General features: G+C 24.9%; 1 protein-coding gene across 1 annotated transcript in view; it reads left to right on the top strand.

Moving 5' to 3' along the window:
- The window catches only part of LOC129611184 (homeobox protein B-H2-like), a 64,309-nt gene extending 49,463 nt beyond the window's left edge, over positions 1-14,846 (top strand). Inside the window, exons 2-3 of the mRNA XM_055524179.1 lie at positions 13,964-14,142; positions 14,234-14,846. Coding sequence (XP_055380154.1) covers positions 13,964-14,142; positions 14,234-14,491 — 437 coding nt within the window. The 3' untranslated portion in view covers positions 14,492-14,846. The remainder of the gene's footprint in view (positions 1-13,963; positions 14,143-14,233) is intronic.
- Positions 14,847-22,869: the final 8,023 nt, after the last annotated feature.

The following is a 22,869-nucleotide window of genomic DNA, read 5'->3' as shown; positions in this document are numbered from 1 at the left end:
GGTGTGAGGAATCGCCGTACAAATGTGTTAAAAGAAATTTTTCGAAATAAAAAAAAAACCGCGCCAATAATGTGTTAATGCCTTAAACACACATAATGTGCTTACGCTTATCTTATATTTCCTTTATTTTATTAACGTTTAAATATTGATGATTATTAGACTTGTTGTAACGATTGTAACTTGTGATCCACTATACCGGCATGGTTATATTGAAAATAATTTTAACCAAGAATATTCAAAATAAACAAAAAAAATGAATAGAAAAGAAGTTTAACACAAGAGCCGCGCACCTTTTTAATTTGAATTTTTTTTTTAATTGATGATTACCGTGAACTTAACTGGCATTTTATTCATATATACACATGCGTTAGTTTTTATTAAATAATATATTTCATTAAAAGTCCATTTATAATTGAAAAAAAAAATCATTTCTATACACTATTCCTTTCATTTTCTTTTAATTTTATACAGAAGAAAAATGGCTATTTAGATAAATTATATTAATCATGATGATTTAAATATGCACATACGAGTACATACATAAATACAATAATTACCACGCTTACACAGTATTCTCTAATAAGTGTTTTGCATTTAAAGATTAATTCAATTATAGGTAAGTGGAATTGCCTATAATTAAAAAATTTTAAAAACCTTGAAACTTGCAGAGTATAAAATGTTTTACTGTTTACCCTTTTTTTTACCCTTTGCACACTGAATGAATATTCAACAATGTTCTTTTAATTGCATTGTAATTTACTTTAATATTTTACGATTTTGTTATGGAACAATAATACTGAATTTAGAAACTCTCAGATAGTTGTAGTAATTTATGATACTAATGAAATTTCAAACACAAATGTTTTAATAACATGATCCATTTTGATTCAATGCGAAAATGTTGCCAAATACTCCTCTTTACATCTTTTAACTATAGTGAATTATCTTAGTTATATTTTTAACACATTGTTGACCGGGTGTTTTTTTTATAAGAACTAACGCTCGTATCTGAGAACTTTTCAATAATACATTTACAGTTTCAATTGTAAATGTAACGAATACAAATGATAAACAGTAACCACAATTTGAACGTATAATCCTTCGTCAATTACATTACCTTATCAAAAAACGTCATATGACGTTGCCGGTCAATAACGTTTCGTTATCGAAAGACGTCATATGACGTTCCCGGTCAACAATGTGTTAATAGCGAATTGTCAAAAATTTGTGGTTTTTTAGCTCATTTTTTTAAGATGAATTGGATTATTCATATTATATATGAATACATATATGAATGTTAGCAGTGAATTTACTCGAGGAATAGACTCCCAATTTCATTAGTGAAATGATCATACTTTGGGATTCCCAAGAAGCATAACATAAATAATTAATAATATATTAACTCTGAAACAGGCAATTATAACAATACATAAATAAAAATATATTTTTTCAGGTTCCATTTTGTATAAAAATTAAATATGAATTAAAATATTTGATATCGAATTGATCGTATAACAGACGTCCAGACGTTAGTCTATTTTTCTTTGAAAAAACTTAAACAAACATGGCGTTTATATAATATCCATTATATTTTGCTATACAATTACTTAAATGTCTGATAATGTATGTAAACAATGGTATAAGCATATATAATATAAATATAACCATCCCAAGCAACGGAAAGTAAGTATACATACATATGAACATACATGCGCTTGTATGTCAAACTTTCATTTATGAAAATAACTAATATTGCCAGTGTGGTCAGAATTAGAAGACTCTGTCATAATAGCGAATATTAATTTGAATGTAAAAGATAAAAAATAAAAATCCAGAAGGAAAAAAATAAAATAAAAACATTAGAAAATATTTAATATTCACATAAAAACAACCGGCACCGTATAATAAAATAACTGTATTTTTCTTTTATATCGTTTCTCAGGGAAATCCAGTTGATGAGAGCTTATTTATACTTAACCATCTATAAACAACATTTAATTTTTAAAAAAAATTTAAATTATCCGAATAAACAACTACACAAATATAAATATAAATACTGTCTGCATAATTAATAAAATTTTTAAATACATTTTATTCTGTTATATACAATGTTTGCATACGCATCTACCTACAAACATACACATATGTATGTATGTATATATCAAAGTGGTGTATTTAAAAATAATAAGTAAATGTGCGTACACAAAAGCGTCAGTGTGCGGTGATTAAAATAGAATCATTGTAATAATTTCTAGTTGAAAAATGAAAAAGCGCTGTTAAAGGTGTGATGATGAACATTTTATAAATAATTAAAATATGTATTTGAAAAAGCGAAAAAGTAAAAATGTGAAAATATTTTCACCTGCCTAAAGTGAGACGAATTGGCGACGGCAGACGTGTTCAAATTTTTTTTTTGTTTATTATTGTTTGTATAGTTATATGATTTTGCTCTTTTATAACAATTTTGTTAGAAGTAATTTGTGATGTAAAGTGTATTTTGATGATCATTTGATAAATGATTATTATCATGCCCACTATTACATTTTAAGTGTATTTTTAGGCAATTTGATTCGTTACTCTTTTATTGTTTTCTTCTTTTCGTATTTTGTTTTTTTTTTTCAGTTTAATTTTACATTATCTATGTATCTACGTATCTACTTCTATATATATGTTTGCAATGTAGAATGTTTGTCTTGCCTTATTGTAATATTAATTAACTATTCACATTATTTTTGTGAGTTTCTCATAATTGTTAATAATATTTTTTTTTCCATTATGGTTAACGACTTTGCATTTTAAAATTGAATCACATTTATCATAAGTATCAAAAGAAATACAAAAATAATTTTTTTTTTCATTGTAAATTATTATAAGCAATAATAACTTATATAATAAAATTTATGAAGAATTTAGTAAGCTCTAAATGAAAAGTAACAGTTTTTGTTTTGCTTTTCCAGTTTTTGTTTCTTCAAAAAATATTTTGGTATCAATTTAAAAGCGAATCAAATTTAAATTTTTTTTTGTTTTACGCGAAATTTCTTTTAATTTAATTTCAAGAAAAGCAATTAATAAAATTAGTAATAAATCAAGTCAACATTAATTTATGCTCTAATTAATTCATCATTGTATACGAATTACATATTTTTATGTATTTAATTGAAAATTTATAAACATTATATAAGTAGGTACACATAATTTTAATATTTGAAAAATTTTTTAATCGTTAATAATTATACTATACTTTTTAATTTAGAAATAATGTTTTTGATTGTAATAATCAAGTTACTTTTGTTTTATTTATTATTTAATATTGCATATATTGTATGAACTTAAAAAGAAATTACAAAAAAAATATTATAAATGGGGAAAGCCCTACAAAATTGGCAACTAATTATTATAAATACATACTTATATTAAATTTTGCATAATATCACCATTGCTAAGTAATTTAAAGAATTCATAGTTCTACAGGAGCAAATAGTTTAAAGTGTATTAAATTTAATTGTTAATAAATGCAAATATATTACGATTTCTTTATTTTCGATATGAAAGCTATTAAGATAAGAAAATCTGAAAAATTTTATTTATAGGTACTTCTAAAAATTTGATTTTTTGATAATTAATCTTTTCAGAAAATGCGTATTACTTTACCACAATTGTCTATTTTATGATAATTTAGTAATCAGAGATGCTATACAATGTTCTTAATTTTACTACAATTGTAGTATTTTACTACATTTTGGCATTCTTTACTACTATACTACTGCAAAGCTATTTTTACTACTTTTTTGTCTTTATACTAAAATGTCGTTATTTGCATTGGTTTATGAAAATGCCATTATTTGTATTGTTGAATAAACCACTTGCACATAAAATTTTTTGTTTTTCTAAAATTAAAAATTATTTTCCAAAAAAAAGTTTATATCGTTAATGTTTAAGTTCGCGCTTTACGCAATATTTGAATTGACAGTAACCAGATCAATTTGACATTAAAAAAAGAACAATCAAAAGGCAGAAACAATGTACCGTTGCCAAAATCGAAAATATCAAGACGTTGTGTAGGCGCGTAGCTCATTTGGGTGACTTGATTTTACGTGTACGGATATAAAAACATTTTTACGCAAGCACTTCCTGCTACGCATCTATTTAGTCAATTACCTTACTATTTGTTTGGTGTTAATGATAACCTCAAAATTGCTATATGCTAAAGCTCTCCATACTACTATTTTCAAGACAAAATGCTACTGAGAAACAAATTAAAATTAACAACACTGATGCTATATCGATTTCTCGAAATCAACTTATGAAACTTAAATTAGAATATCGGTAAGTGGATGGGATTTAATTCATATATTTAAATAAATTATCGGTTGACATAGTATGATAATAATATTAACTGAACATAATTCATAGGTAAGGTAGCTCGAAGATTCTGCTCTGCTGAACAATTAAATATTGAACTCTCCTTCCGTATATGCTGATTGACTACAATATCTTTCAGTGTTACCATACCTTCACAGACAATCAGGCCTCGGAAACAGCTCTAGAGTTTAAGACCTCTACGTTCTAGAACTATTCTAGATTGTAGGTCGTCTCTAAAAAGGATGATGGGGCAGTTTCATTTAAACTGGCTCTGATCTCGGTCTTAGTGGACACCAGAGTTCAGCATAGTGTTCATGTAGTTTGCAATAAATGATAATCAGCTTTTACAGTAATATAACTGTTATATTAGTGCTGTTTATGTGTTTGAGTCACATTTATAGTTTACAGTCCGGGTTACATAAGGAAGTTAAATATCAAAGCGTAGTATTTCATATTCATAATTACAATTTTAAACTTTTTCTAACTTAGAAATTCTACTTTTTTCAATTGTAGAAATATAATTGTTTTTGAAACTTTAAGGTTCAATAACCATGTTCTACATTTCCTCTAATTTGTAATTCTACTTTTTACTTTTTTTTTTAAATATATAAACTCATTAATTTAGAAAACTAACAACCTAATCATTTAAACTTGTGATAATAATAAAGCTCATTATTTTATTTCCTTTTTACGATTATTACAATTCTATGTATGTATGTATGTATGTATAATAATTGTAACTAAATAAAAAAAATAGTAAATTACATATGAGTAGTAAAATAAAGCAAATTAATATTTAATTTGTATGAAAATTAACATCAAAATACATGAATCTAAATTATAAAATACACTTACTTGTACTTAGTATTACAATCATTAACTTGAGCCACATTTATGCATACATATACAATATATATGAACATATTATTAATATCTATAAGAGGTAAGTATGCAACATGAAAAATAATTTTAAAAAAATAAGTATTCAAAGCTAAATTAATAAAAATAATGTGCAGAGCAGGTTTCGTTAAAAAATAAAACTAATATGGTGAATAAAATCAAATTTAGATTTGGATCAAATTTGATCTACCAATTGTCACTTGTGACATGCATGTAATAACATATGTTCATCGCGTGTAAATACTTGTGTATGTATATATAAAACTAAACGCTGATCCGCTTATGAATAAAATCATATAAGACTTCTATTACAATCACGGCTTTAATCTTTTACTAATAAAATTGGGCATGATTGCATTTAATTTGATATTTTTTCTGTTACCAATTTTCCATGGAAAAAGGATTTGTAACCACATGTTTTCAAATTTATAATCCTAAAAACTTACCTGAAACCGACTCTGACTTCAGTGTGTACATATAAATACGTATGAAGGTATGTAAATTAGCACATAGTATTTATTGTAATGTATAAAGCATTCAATTACACAAACAGAATAAATAATTTTTATGTGGTAAAAAACAGTGTCATCATTCAATATGGCATTAATTTTCTGTATATAATTTTAAAAGTTATTAAAAAATACAAACAACCCAAAAATTGTCACAAAGAAAGCTATAAAAAACAAAACTTAATATAGTGAACAAACTAATAGAAATGGCAATAAAAAAATATAAAAAACGTGACAAGTCATAGTTGCCATCATTTTTTTATGGTTAACTGAATTTCTTCTGTTGTTTTTTATTCTTTTTTTATTATTACGATTTCTTGTTTCACTCAACTAATTTTGCTTTTATTACTTTTGCTTGTTTCTACACTATTATTGTTAAATTACAATTGAAACCAACCATCAGTTTTATTTATACATAAACTACTTTAACGCTTACATTATTGCAATCGTACATCATTTTAGGTAAGAAATTATAATTTGTTTTCCGATGTCGTTTTCTCATTTATGTTAAAAAGAGATAAACAAATAATTCTCGCTTTTGTCATCTTCCATTTTTTATTTCATTTTCACATTTTGCGGTTACTGTTTATTTTATTCTCTTTACACTTTAACAAAGTAAAATAGGAAAATAATAAGAAAAAAGAAATAGACAAAAGTCCGGGAAACGCTATAAAACAAGCTGTGTTCTTTCTACATACTTTAAAATTTTTGTCTCTTTTAATGCTCCTCTTTAAATTTAATGATGTTAACATGCTTGTAATTTTTTTTTAATAATATAAAGGTGTCATCTTATTTTGTTTTTTTTTTATAACAATTAATTTAAATATGAAAGATGAAAATGTTTTCGAATTCTTGGTACTCTTAAAATAGATATAAAGTAGAATTTATTCCCTCATTTCGTTGACTTAAAAATATGAAAAAAAAGAGTTTAACCTCGTTTAACAGTTTGCCTTACATTTTCAATATAATAATGCTCATACATAATTAAGTAGTTTTAATCAAATTACTTTCTACCGGACAAAAGCCATGTTGGTTATGATTGTTTGACAATATTGTCGGAGAATAAGTGCACAATACTTATGAATTGCATTTTTATCAGCACAAGTTTATACTTTTTGTGATATTTCATTTAACTGTAATAAGTGTTTGATTACTTACGTAATTAAATGAATTTGACCGAAGGTTTAACGATAACTTAACTCTTGTTGTCATGAACTTAATAAGAACACTGCTACCATTCTTTCGCAAATTCAATTTTTTTAATCCTTATTGATTAACTCATGGCAAACCTAAACGAGCTAGGAATTAACTACGACTTACACTTTGCCGACGGCCGATTGTGTACTTAATGATTAATTATTTTAAAAATTTCAACCGATTCTTCATAAAGTGCGTTTGCGATGAAACCATTTTCTCTTGGTAGTATTTCTCTTGCATTTTACAAGAAAGCAATTTTATTGTAAATTAGCAAAATATTCTTGTTACTCGTATAAGCTCATAATAGGAACTCAAAGTTTATTAATACTGACACAACTATTCCTGTATTAAAATTTCTAAGATTATTAAAAGTTTTTATTTAAAAAGAGCTTAAGATAATTTTCAATTATTTACATCAGCAACTCGTTATTATTACATCTAGAATAAAACGCAGTATGTCACATAGAATACTAACAGACAATGTATTATATGAATATAATGAATACTTCGAAGAAAAAAAATATGCACCGAATGCATTAAAAGATAATAAATTCAAGGTGGCAATAAATGTCATCAAATTTATACATTCAAATATAAAGAATCTTTTATAATATTTATGTATAAAATCACCCCAATTATGTGGCCCTTATATGTTCTTAACTTCTGTTGAGGAATTTTGTTTTCCAAAATATCAATTAAATATTTACACCTAAACAAATTAAATTGTATACCCTAATAAATCTTAAAAGATACGTTATTCACCACCTGTATGTACCATGAATATTGTATACAATCTTATTTGACAAAAATAGTCGTCGCTCCGAGACTATTAGTGCGGTAGTCTATTTATGCAGAACATATTATGTTGAAATTGATTTATTCGTTTTTTTCCCAAATCTCTAATTGTATCTTCCTTTACGTTAAATATTTTATATAATTTGAAAGAAGTTTAGATTTTCCCTTTAATAAAATAAATCATTAGAATTTGTACAATAAAAATTAGAGATATTTAAATTATTGATAAAATTTTAGAGAGAGAGAAAGTAGCGTTAATATAATAAGTAATCGTTTTTATAGCCGCAAGGGAATTCATCAAGAAAATAAAATATTATTTACATCGTGAATTTATTAACATCAACTATACAAGCAAATGAGTACATATTTGTTTATCTTCACGTTTGTTGTGGTTTAGTTGAGGCATAAATGATAAAATAAAATGTACAACTTTTGTAACCCTGAGTCATGTAAAAACAAAAAACCATTGTACATCTGAAAACAATATTTGTGACACATTCTGTATGTACAACATAATTGTGACTATAAATAGTACCGAGTTGTAAGTAACAAAAATTTAAAACTATACATATGTATATCTAGAGTAGGAGATATTTTGAACCCTAAAGAAAATGTTGTAGAATCATAGTTTAAAAATTTGGTTATTGTATCTAAAGAATAAGAACACTTTTAGACGGTTTGACTTTCCTAGCTTAGCTGTTCATATTGTAGATAGGAGATTTTATATTTTTGAAAAGAATTTTACAATTTATTTGAAATTTGAAAACTCGTGAATATTTTGTACTAAAATATTTTATATTAGGTCTTGAAATGAGTAACTAAGACCATTACTAAAACTGAAAAACTAAGTTAACATTTTTAATTCAAAACATTAACTATTTTGTTTTAAATTAAATTTTTCTCAGCTTTCGAAGAACTTTATTAGGTCAATCAAAATTAGTAGTGGCTACATATAATACTTTAATAGCACGCATTTTAGTTATAATATGTAAGTAAGCTGTCATTATTATAATTTTTTGTTATAACTATTTCGCAAGGCATGTTGTACAATACATAACTTTACTTATACATATGTATACATATAATTATTTTACACTATATCAAATTATTTAAATGTAATTCGTCATGCTTATTATTAAATCATTGTTGTACTCATGTACATGATATTTGAATCTAATTTTCCTAAACTTTCTAACTTCTTTAATTTTATATAAGTAATTATAGGCGATTTTGAAAAAAAAATTATATCTCGAATCGATTTGAATATTAAATAAGTAAACAATAATTTTATAATAAGCAGTCATGTTATAATAAATAATGCATATTTAGCCAGGATAATAATTCAAGTAGCATGATTTCACTGTAGTTTAATCACTTAAAAAATAGAAACTAAAACCCTAGTAAATTACCAATTTAATAATATTCGCACATGAAGGTACAAAATATTATACAATTTTTTTTTGTTTTTGATAAAAATCGGGTAGCTCCTATACATCTAATTAATAAATTATGCATATTTGGCCATTTTCAATAGCACGCAAAGTAAAAACAAAATTATTACTAATTGTAATTTTTCATAATTATAAAAAAAATTTTCAATTTACCATTATAACAATAATTAAAAGGAGTTCAAGTTTTTTCAGTTCATTGCACCTCACCAATCAATTTTATTAGTGTCGCCGAGAGCTAAAATATTTGGCTAACAACTAAAATTATAATATTTTGTTAAAATCTTAACGAATTGTTGTTTCTGTTTTTACTTGATGTTTCCAAGTGGGGTCATTAAAGTGATTGGATTGTCGTTCATTTAAAGTAAAACCACAAGTATCGCATTAATAATATTATTTAGCTTATAATTAATCATAATTTTAAGGAGGTAAAAATTAATTATATAGAATTATTATGTTATTAGTAATAATAATTAATTTATATAAAAAAAAAGTAAAATAATAAATGATTATTTTTATTTCTGAAGGTTTGATCATTTATTAAAACATAAGCATTGAATAAGTTTATCGTAAAGTACTTTAAGATTAAGAAATTATTTTATATTTTGTTTTACCTACTTAATGATGTGCATTAGAGAAATTAAAAGTGTTTTAAGTCCAGGAAAATATTAAAAATGTTAAAAATAATTAGAAAAATCAAAAATACAAATGCACAGTTGAAGTTTTCTTAAACATTGTGAAAAAGAGTTCTATTTCAGTATCTGAAATTTGTAATCTTCTATATATAGATATGTTTAGTAAGAATTGGGATGGCAATGCTTTTCGAGTCATTAATGGAATTTTTCTTCTGTGCCTCAATAAATTAAATTATAAATAACCAATCGTTTGACTAAGGTATTTTGGTAATCCACGGGTATACGTTTGTCGAAAATGTGGTGTTTATTTCTTTGTGTGTACAGGTTGTTGCATGTACATTTTGATTTATACCTTACAGAGTTCGAATGGTATAATGTTAGACCTTAATTTTCGTTTTCATTTCAATTTCCAATCTTTAAAAGAGGCCAAAATATGATTTTCAACTCAAAAATATTTTATATAATCAATAAACATTACAATATAGCTTTGCATTTAAAACTTTTGAATTCATTTCTTATATAAACATAATTCACTGAGGTCCCCAAATTAAACTCAATAAGTTAAAAAAAAATTACAGTAACATGCGAATTTTATAAGGCAAAATGCAAAAATTCTTTGATCTTTTGCCGCCTCTACTTACCTAATTGTAATTTTCCGTAAAAATACTTTTGTGCTTTTTTATTTCGTTTTTCTTGTTCCCATATGTGCATAAGTGCAATCGCGTAATTATATTCGTGCTTACTTATACATATACAAATTTTTACCTGCATATAAAGTACAATCAACTTGATTTTAAATATCTACAAGATACTTAGCAAAACTAAATAACTGAACTTTGACGTTTCAAATACAAAATGTGTTTCATGCAGTTATGGATGTGTGTGCACATATTCGCTTATTCATATCATATATATATGTACATATTGTATATCAAATTTAATGTCAAGATTTGTAAGTGTGTGTATATTCCATGTATTAAACTATAGTGTTTTTTTTTTCATTGATTATTTTATTATACCTTTTGTTAAAGGTTAATAAGAAGTTTTTGGTGCAATGTACATAAATATTGCGTGTAAAACTCAGTTAAAATTAACTAGGTAACTTGCTGATATCGTTTATAAAAAGTGTAAAACGTATCAAAAGTACAAGTACATACTTTGTTATTGTTGTTTTTGTTTTTAAAACGTTTTTACAATGTTTTTTTAATTAAATATTCTTATATATGTTTTTTTTTTTGCTTAACAAGGTATGTTTAAAAAGTAAATGGGCCATAATATATTATGTATACATGAATTTTTGAGTTCACTGAATCTAAACAAATAATGTAGGTTATGCATGAAACGTAGATCGTGTCGATTGATTTTTCTAAAATTTAGTACAATTTTTATTTGAAAGTGGTAATTATTTTGACTTTAAATAAAAATATACAGTTGCAGTATATGCAGCAATTTAAAATATGATTTATGATTTACCAGGCAAGTTGACAGTAAAGTGACAACTAAATAAATAAGTTGAATTGATTCCTATAGTGGTGGAAATATTCTAGGTAATATTTTTTAGTACATTAATATTACTGAAATTATTTCGAGATTATGTTGAAATTTTTTATTCAAAATCTGTTTTACCAGAATTTGTCACATTTCAGTGACATAAAGAACATACCTTTATATAAATTATGTATTTTGTTAAAATTAATCGTCGAAACTGTTTTTGTTGAATTTGATGACTTCATTTTTAATATTCATAATTCCTGTGCTTTTATAAAAGAAATCTACGTTGGATTAGATTTCAGATTGATCAAGCATAAACTAAGTCCTGCAGTAATAGAAACTTATATTGTGCTGTGAATATGAAAATAATTACACATTAAATTATATATATATATATGATTTCCGTATAATTAAATATTGAAATATCTATTTAGGAGACATTTAATTCATTCAATAGAAAAAGACAACAATTTTTACTATCCTACATTTATCCTTGTACATAATACAGTTCAAAATTATGTAGAGATTGAATTAAGTTACTAATTTTCCCTTTTTAAACTTAAAATTAACTTGAAATTATAGCTTCAAATGAGATTTTAAACTAATTAAATTCTTTAAAAATTTTATTATTTCAAATTAAAAAAATTATTTCATCACAGTAAAGTTCCCATAACGTAGAATAACAGTGTATTACAAATCAGGTCAAAATTATTTGCGCTTGTGATTTGAATTTGATTGATTGCGCTTATGCTGAATATTTGATAGACATTTGATAGATATTTTTTAATAAATTTACATTTTGATCTTAGTTATTTTAAACCACTAACGAAAAGGACTACCCTCTTACTTATTTTGACAGTTTGTTATGTCATTCACTTATGCCATCCTTTTAATGTCAATCAAAACACATTCGTTCTCAGTCCAAATTTTTGAAAATTTTTTTAATTAAATAAATTATATAAACTGTTTTTAGTACAGCAATAGTTTTTTTAATGTTATTTCAATTACGTAACGTGTTCCCACCTCGGAAATCAATGCATAATAATTATTTTTAACATCATATTATGTGATCTTATTATTTCTATTGAAAAATATTATTTCTATCATATTTAAAAGATATTCAAATCTCACTTAAGAAAACATTGCATTTTTAAACTACGAGCTTAAAATTACGATTAGTTACGATTAGAGCCAAAGTTTAGTCTGTAGCTACCAGTAAAACTAGCTTAGACTTAAAATAGAGTCTTTATAAAAATTTTTAGTCAAAAAGTGATCGCAATTGAATAACACTACATCATTTGTTTCGATCATTAATTTTGTTATTTGTTATATGAATGTTAAAAAAATTCTGACGTAGTTATAAGGTGTATTACCCAGTTTAATGAAAGTGTTGCACAAGGTTATGAAATTGCACTTTAAACAATTTTTTCAAATTTTAAGGACGCTAATAAGTTTTCATACTTAAAACATACTTAAAAAAATGTAAATTTGACAATTAGTCGGGGTTGACTTTATGTCATTGGAATTTTCTGAAAAGTTCGTCAATTATCTTTAACAACAAACAGAATTCAAATATTGAATTTTAAGAAATTCTGTCAATTAGTTCTTTAGTTATTGTAAAAAATGTAAAATCAGCTCCTGTTCAGCTAAAGTTTCAGTTTCCGAGTCCTGATACTCCCAAAAATTTATAAATTGTGCGCGCCGGAACTTGAGAAACTGATGTGTACAGACAAACTGATAACCAGACCGGCAGACAAATAGACAGACTAACAGACAAACCGACAGATATCTCGTTTACGTTTCCCTACCTCGAAGAAGTCTTTTTCTACCAAAAACTTGATATGCGATATTTAGTGCCATCTCATAGCTTTCCTTATTGCATCCAATACGGTCTGTAATAATTTATTCTATATAGAAGATAAATTATGAAACACCTATCGTACTTGATACAAAATTAAAATTACTTCTCGTTAAAGTGTCGTTAACGAGATGAAATAATTATTGTAACAAGAGCTCAATGCAACTATGTAACATTGTGGTTTGAATATACGAAATATATAATTTTTACTGTTTGAAGAAAGAAAAATTAAGTAAAACAAGTAACTTTAATTGGGCAAATTTAAAACAAAACAAAAATCAAGATTAAAATTTTACCATTTATTATAACCTTTACTATACGCAATACAAAAATAAATATGAAATAGTCGGAAATTTAAAAAAGAAAGAAAAACATATGATTAACTTGTTAATTTTTAGGATGTTACAATAAATTTTACTGCACATGTATTATTAAATTATTGAGCTGGTTAAAAGTTTCCCTTCCTGTCATTCTAACACAAAGAAACAAACAAAATGTAACAATTAATTTAAAATGAAGGTTGGTACTTGTACTCTTATCTTTGAAACTCAAATACTTTATCCTTATCTGTATTTCGGACAGGCAAAACTAACGAACCATCAAAGAGGACTTAGCATACCGAAGATAATCGGTTATCGTTTTAGCAAAATTATAATTTACTCTTTAATTGCTTTATTTAAACATTACTTACAAAATTGTAAAAAAAATATGAGCCATTTTTTTTAAAAAAAGTTGAAATTAACAAAATTTTTCTCTTTTTCTTTTCAGACCAATCACATTTAGATTTATTTGCAACGAGACCACAACCAAAGAAAAAAAGAAAATCTCGTACTGCGTTTACAAATCATCAAATATTCGAATTAGAAAAACGCTTCCTATATCAAAAATATTTATCACCGGCTGATCGTGATGAAATTGCAGCTGGTTTAGGTCTATCAAATGCTCAGGTAATGAAATAGTTTGTAATATACGAAGCTTTGTTTTACAAATTTTTATAAACTCATTTTAAAATTTATATTTTATGTTTTTAATTCCCAGGTTATAACATGGTTCCAAAATAGACGGGCAAAATTAAAACGTGATATGGAGGAATTAAAAAAAGATGTTGAAAGTGTTAAAGCACTTTCGGCTCACAAAAGTTTCCTTGAAAATGTAAACGATTTAAGTATATTAAAGAAAAAACCAATGCATGATCCGCCACCAGATGACGATCATCACTCTCATAGTCATCATATCACAATTGCTCATCATCATCATGCACCAGCACCACAAACAATATGTAGTCCTCAGAAATAATTATATATTTTCGTGCTAAATTTCTAATATTGTTTCAAAAGGGATAGCAAAAAGATAACTGTGATATTCATTTTGTTGGCTAAGAAAATAATAATCCAGCTGCACAACAATATTATCCTGCAGTTATTTTCGAATAACATACTGTAGAAAAATTAAAGAAAACTAAACCAAAGTCAAAAATAAAGAGTTTTTGAATTAAAATCTAAATTTAGATTTCAAGGAAGGAAGACTAAAACACGAATATTCGTTGGAATTTTGATTGCAAGAAAATTTGAATGGAGAAAAATTAACTGTGTGAAAATAATTGTAAATAATTTGATTATAGATTAATTTAAAATTTTACTAAATTATTGTATTATAAATTTTAAAGAAAATGGAAAAAGAAAAAAAGAAAATCAAAAAAGAATAGCAATTTAAAAAATTTCGTGTTTTTTTTATTTTGTTTTGAAATTTTGATCAATTTTACGCCCCGAATTAGGGACTATTAATAATAAAAAATTTTTTATAGAGCACTTTAAGGTAGAAATTTAAAATTGTCTAAATAATTTCAAAATATTTGAATCAAAGAAAGTGCTTTTCAAGTAATTTTTGCAGTCAGCTTTAAAGTTCTTTAGGAGTTTTATCAGTCTGACTAATGATTAACAATAGCATAAAATTTCCACTTACCCTATATGGAATATATCAGTATTAGAACTGAACGTTTAAGGACCAGCTACAATAATGGCACAGTCAAGGAGAAAAGGCATTGTTCAAAAAGAACTATGTATGCCAAAATTTTATGACTCATTACACATTCAGTTTTCGATATTAACCTTTTTATTATGCAAACCCACTTACTTGTATATTATTATTTATCAATTTCCGGATCAGTATTAGATTAGAACAAAGTCAGAATGACCATTTTATTCTCGGACTAAACGTGAGATTATGAAAAAGAACTTTTGCTATATAAATGCAGTTACCAGGTTTCAATTTTTGTAACTGATTTTTAAGTTACATATTTATTAATTACAATAAAATTCAGCAAAAACTTCATCAATCAAATGTTTCCACAGAATCTTTAAAAATTCCATTCCGGGAGAGAAAAATAAGGAAATATTTTGAAAAATTGAAGTACAAAGTTGATACGTAAGTATAGACGTTTTTATGTCAATCAAATGTAACTTCACTTAATTAAAGTTTTATTAAAAGCATTGTCAGGAACAATGTTTCACTAAAACCAGTTAATTTGGAAATTCGGTACAATTTCTTTGATACTTTCTACCACTGGAATTATAACACCATACACCAATAAATACTTCCTTTTTCTCTTCCGTTTTCGATTTTATTTTGAATTGACTGAAAAAATTGTGCAAACACATTCGTTAAGTTTGTTGTATTTTTTTATTCTAACCTCGTTTCTTTCCAGCAGAACAGGCAGCAGTGTTCGTATTACTTAAAATTTGGTAAGTTTTTGTTTTAGAAAAATTTTAGAATTTTGGTTTTTGTGATTAAAAATAATTGGTAGTGAAAATAACACTGAATTTCAACAACGGAATAGTTAAATTATTTAATACACCCGCAACAAGCGGGTGCCAAATTTTTATCGTTTACTTCAATAATTTTCTAATTCAACAGTTGATTCTTGGGCTTGAATACTCAAATTGTTGTACTTGTGTAAATTGTTATATGCTAAAATTGTTACATTATTATATAGCAATTAACATTTTTATTTGATGTCTACAAGATACGACCATAATTTTCCAAAAAAAACAAAACTTTTCCAGATATAAACTAAAGACAAAAGTAATTAAAATTGTGACATAAGCAATGTATTGATGGCAAAAACTTATTCAAGTCATGTTAAATTTTCTTTAATTGGTTTACCTACTTTAAATACGAAAATTTAAGTGATTTCCATTTTCGGGACATAATGAGGCTTTGTTCTTTGTCTCCAAATTATTTACATAATTGTAAATTTCCATATTTTTAACTTTATTCCAGTTTTAATTTAAAATAAAAATTTTCATTTATCTAAAAATATAAGCAATTTCAATTAAGATATCATTTTTATGGACAAATTAATAATGAACTAAGAAGATAATAATATTTTTTTTACTAAAAAGGAAATCAAATCTCTTAAATGGATTTTTAAATATTAACTAATTAATATAAAACCAGAATTATAGCCGCACATGTCTAAAATGTATGGTCATTAAACAAATAATTAATTTTTTCTTAATTGAGTTTATCTATCAAAATTTTTTAAATATTTTCTAAAAATTTTGAAAATAGGTTTTATGGTGGAAGAAGAAATCGAGCAGTAATTCTAAACTAGTATAGGTAAATTAATTATATAACAGATTGAAATTTATGTTTGTAATTTTACGATTGATTTTATTATAAACTAAACTATCTTAAGATAATTTTTAATTGATAAAATACAAATTGGTTTATGCAAATAATATTTAGTTTTATGATTATTTCGATCACTTTTTTTCAGTGGGTTTGTAGTTTATCATATTATCATTAATGTACAATATGACAAAATACACATTGTACAGTTATGTAGTTGTATAGTATTTAGGTATCACCCTTCCATACTTCGCATTCTTGGGATAATGTCAATTATTACCAAATGCATTAATTTTACTGTTCATTAAAACCGAATATGTATATTACAATGTTACGAGTCTTACAAGCAATAGAAACTATTTTTTCAAAAAAAATTAAAAAAATATCGCCTACAGAGTGTCAAGAAATTAATACAAACTTACAAAGAAAAAAATCAGCACGAATAATAGCATCGTTACGAGTTTTCGAAGCCATCCTAAAATGTATATTATTTCAGTAAATCAAGTTATTAAAATAGCGCCTGCAGGGTGTGAATAAATTCGTCAATCGATTTCTTAAAGATACCAACGCTATTGGTCTAATCCCCGTAGGGTAGTCATTGAAAATTTTCAGACAATTAAATAGGAGATTATTTCTTTAATTGTTTATTCTAAATAAGGTCAAATAAAAATTCGACTTATTTCTCGTGGAATATGAATATACAACAAGTTCATATTCCGGTTCAATAAGAAATTATGTATAACTCCCTCCTGCAAATGAAATTTAGACTTCGGTATTAACACGTACAAAGTAATCTAATGGGGTGCATTATGGGGTAGTTATGAATTGTCTTAATAGTCCTCTTTATTTGAACTTCCAATTTTGACGTGAACAATACCGAAACAATAAAAAGAATATATGCCGAATAAAAACATCGCATTTTATTCTAATAGACCCCTAAATCTTCTGAGTACAAAAATATATGGTGCAATTTTTTTGATAACAAAATATAATATATTCATCCCATTTAATTTTTCAATTTATTATCAATCCTAAGTAGTTATACGAGTAACTCGTCACTGTATCGATTCGAATATTGTTATGCAGAATATGGCATTTATGATTATAATACTAAAATGAAAATATTTTAATCCATATGTGAGTCCTTAATTTCTCTTTGTATTAATTATTTCAACATGTGACACCGATTCAATATTCAATGAGATTCGAGGATTCATATATAACTTAAATATAATAGACTTAAATTCGTAATAAAATAGACTGTAATTCGTAATAAAATTGGCATTCGTTAAATTGAACAAATAATATTGATTTTGTTCGACATTAAATATCTCAGTAATCTAAAACATTAATCTTAAATTTTTTTGTACATTGTCATTCTTTCAATTATTGAAACTTCTACAATATTAAAAATTAATTTGATGTACACATTCACTTAAAAATACTCTCCTATATTACTAATAATTATATTAATACAAATTGCTTAATATATAAAGATTACTTGTAACTATACTGAACATGGTACTACTCAAAGTTTAAAATTTATTTTAATACAAAAGAGTTAAAAAGGAATACCGACAGATACAAAACATTCTGGTTAATTATGATTAGATATGAAATGATTTTTTATCAGCCATATAAGTAAATTGACTTTCAAGTGGTGTTGTTCAATGATAATTTTAATTTCAATTCAAAACGGAAAATATTAAAGTAAATTCTTTTACTAAATTGTTTAATATATACATATGTAATAAGAAATGTGGTCGAAAAGTTTGGCTTTTCACGTCCGTCGTTTTTTTTTATTTCAATTGAAGTTAAAACAAAAGTCAAATAGTACTCATACATTTTCTACTGATGAAAAAACAAGATCGATTAATTCAGTGAGCAATCTTAAAAAAATTTAGTTAATTGAATTAAAAACATTAGGCACCCTATTCTAAAGAATTGTTAGTTTAATTATTATTTAAGCTCTATAAGACTTAAATTAAAATTGTCTGTTTACATTCTTCATTTCTCGCTGTTTGATAATTATTTATTTAGCGCAAAAACATTGAAAGACTAAAATAACTTTTACGGCATAAATATTTTTCTATCATTTATTTCAACTTAATAGCTTAACACCTATAATATTTTCAATTTATTTTCATTATCCAAATTCTAAAATATGCTATACTACAAAATTTTACTGTTCCACAGTTTCACTAATCTACAAATTTAAAAAAAAAAAGTGAAAATGAAATTTGCAAAAATTGTACTCGTATAATTTACAAATTTTGTACGAATTTTTCAATATACTCGTAATTATAAATTTATTGGCCAACCAACGTAAAATGAAACAGATTTTTTTTTCATACAACCTGTTTTACATTCAAATAGTTTTTATTGCAGACCAGATAAATAGCACAAGCATTATACTGAAAAAAGAATTGAAAGGAAAAAAGAGTATAAGGCATATTAGAAAGTTATTTACGTAAATTAAATAGCCATAAAATTTATAATAGATATTTTACTTTTAAATATTATAATTTTTTAAAAAACTGAAAAGTACTTGAGAATTAAAAATTTTGAAGAACACCGCATGCGTCTAAATAGTACTTAAGAGTTTCTAATTACTCGAAGGATATTAATTAGTAAGAGATAAGGATTCAAAATGGAAATATAAGAAATTGTAATAAATTTTTTTCAGTATTTTATATTTTAAGCATCCTGTCAAAATATTTTTGAAATTTTTTAAATTCGGTAATCATATACAGATTTTTCACTATGTAGTCATATAAGTATATACTTATATACACATATGTACGTATAAGAAATTTAGCATCAAGCAGATGCTAAAAATACCACACGCAAATATTTGTTATATGAGTAATATGGAATGAAAATGGAATTTTACTCATATAACAGTTTAGAATTTAGTTTGGCATTTTATTTAAAGTGAAACTATAAATGAATTTAAATATTTTTTTTTTTAAAATTGCGTAGTATAACACGGAATGGTTGACTCTCTTAAAAGAAAGAGCTATTCTTGAAAAGTGCTGTTTAGAGAATAAGCAAAAGGTGTTCTATTCTAATGCATTGGCAAACATTTTGTGATTTCTGGGTTGGTTTCAAAAAAATAAACTTTTTTTATGCTAATTCTATTTGTATGATGCATGTGTAGGAATTTTAATGTTCATATTCCAATACAAGAAAGCTCGTCAATAGCAAATACATTTTCTTGTAAAAACATGATTCTAAAACTTAAATCTGTTTTAGAATTTAATTTAAGATTTCCACAAAACTATCTTGACAAACAAGTCACAGATTTTCTTATTTTTAGATTGGGAGAACAAACTATGCGGGTAAAAATTGCGGGTAAAAATTTCAACAGAAAGTAATTGAAATTTATTAAGCTTCAGTTAGGACACCTTCAGATTTATTCAAAAAATTTATGGTTAATAAACAGCTTTATTAAAAACAAGCCCTTACGTATCACTTAACCTATAATATTAATATTATTCACGAAATATTGGAAAAAGTATTGGAAACAAATTATTGAAAATAGTATTCTTTCGCACTTGTATTTAAACCGACTATAATCATAGTGTGATTGAAACATTTACTCAGTTCTAATCTCAGCATTATAATCAATGTATGGAAATATAAGATTATAATCTATTAAAATCTGCTTTTCCGTTTAAATTCTTATATTCGATTATGATGTTAAGAATGTAATTACAATTTTTTGGTTTCGAAATCTAATATAACCAAAAATTCGGAATTTTTTCTTGAAAGAAATAAGAGTATTAAGACCGTAGTAGAGCCTTTTAACAAATGTATCAGAAATTCAATATTAAGAAAATATCGTCATCACATAAACTTACTAATATTTAATTTTATCTAATTAAAAGATTATTTTAATGCACTTATTGTTTGTACAATAATTTTATGCATTTATTACTATTCTCACAGTATTATTACTCTGTAACCGCTCTGTTATTAAATTCATTAAAAATTACAAATTATTTTAACAGATATTAAAGTTTTATTATTGCATTTCTAATCATAATTTAATAAAAAGCATCTTTAATTGCAAAAAAAAAAAAATTCAATTTGTATTATTTTACAACTTTATAAAACATTTACACAAATTTTTTATAGTGTAAAATAAAAATTATGAAAATTATAATTTCATTCCACCCACTTTGGGAAAATATTTTTTCTTCTTTATTATTATTCATTCACAAAGTGTGTTGACTGTTTAGTCAATATACCAAGTTTTAATAAGAAAATTTCTTCTATATTTTCAAATTGCTAATTATTTTTATTCAGAAAATAAAAAAGTATAAAAAATGTAAAATTGTAATTACTTTTAATCACGTTATTAAATCTATTCACATAATTATAATAGTAACAAAATACAAACATTCCGAAATTATAGCAACACTTTAATTCGATTTACTCAAATGACGTAATGTATTTAAAATTATAAATTAATTTATGACAATTGTACAAGCTGAATTTGCTGTATGTATTGTTTAAATTATTCGAGGTGAATTTTGCATTTGCATTAATTCTCAAAAATGAAAATTTTTCTTGAAATTTGTTGTAATGAAATAAAGGAAGAGTCTTAGTAATTTTTCGATATTCTGTACTCTTTTTGCAAATTAATATTCTTATAGTAGATACTCGTGTTTTTTTTATATTTATTATAAAAAGTTTTTACTACTATAAAAAAATCGGACAAAAATATAAAATTTTTGATGATTTAACTGAAAGAATTATTTCTAGTGCACTCATTGGAATTCCAGTTTTGACTTCCGATTGACTTCGGACTCAATGAATGCAATACGATTTTGAATAGTAGTCCGAATTTATGTAAATATCTGTTATTTACTCTCATTTCTACCGTTTATGCTTCGGTGTCCCGGAACTCCCTTTAACATTTAATGTTTTTTTTTAATTTGAATGTTAAATATACTTTTGAAGTAAGACTATTACAAGTACCATAGGAATACTTTATTATAATAATAGGGGTATGTTTCGCTTTCGATTCAATTAGCTTTCCGTTCTGAACTTTTTAATCTATGTATTCGTTTTAAAATTAAAGTAATAATGGATTTGTCGGAGCACTTCAGATTTTTGCGTAGTAAGACAACAGCAAGAACATAAACCTGCTATATGAGACAAATTTTTACAGGCAGAGAACTAAAAATTAGAAAATAACATAATTTTGACGTATTCTTTTTGTAGTTGGATTTTTATTCCATGCGGTCCCATTTATTATTAATTTAAATTTTTTACTTTGAATCAATTTAAAACAACGTTTTGAAAATTTATTGACTCTGATCGTTTCTATAACAGTGACTATTTTGTTTACGAAATTTTTGTATTTATTTCAGATTGCACAATATATCGGACTGGGATCTGCCATTATGAATACCAACAAAATACAATAGAAAACTATGAAAGTTTTACTAAAATTTTGTTTAAAAACTACTGGATTCTTATTACTTTTTACTTGTATGTTATAAAAAATGAGTTCAATTATATTAAAACAGAAAACTAATTGGAAGAAATAAAATATTATTTTAAAAAAATTTTTTTTTTTTTTAAGAAATTTACAAAACAAATAATTCCAAAAGTAATAACATCAAAAGTTACTTTAGACTCATTCCCAATCTAAATATTATTAAAAAATTACTGCAGTTTAATAACAGTTCCACATTAATATCCATAAATCCGAAATAGTTATACGAATAAAATAATAATAGGAGGAAAACGAAAGAAAAAAAAAAACAAAAAATTAAATTGAAAAACTGAAAACATTCCTACAAATCGTGTTGAAATCTAAATGATATTTTGTCATGCAATCGTAAAAAAACAATCATAGAAATACAAAAATAAATTTAAATAAAAAAAAATTTTTAACAAACCAAAATTAGCCAATAATATCATTCCCATTGTAAGCAATTAGACAAAGACCTAAAAAAGAAATAGAAAAAAACCCAACATGAAAAGCAATTTTGGAACTATGGAAAATGTTTCTAAACATGAACATTAAA

Source organism: Condylostylus longicornis, unplaced genomic scaffold (assembly GCF_029603195.1).
Source record: "Condylostylus longicornis isolate FDR11 unplaced genomic scaffold, ASM2960319v2 ptg000004l, whole genome shotgun sequence".
Lineage (NCBI taxonomy): Eukaryota > Metazoa > Arthropoda > Insecta > Diptera > Dolichopodidae > Condylostylus > Condylostylus longicornis.
Note: the sequence above shows the minus strand (reverse complement) of the source record. Positions and strands in the feature narration are given on the sequence as shown.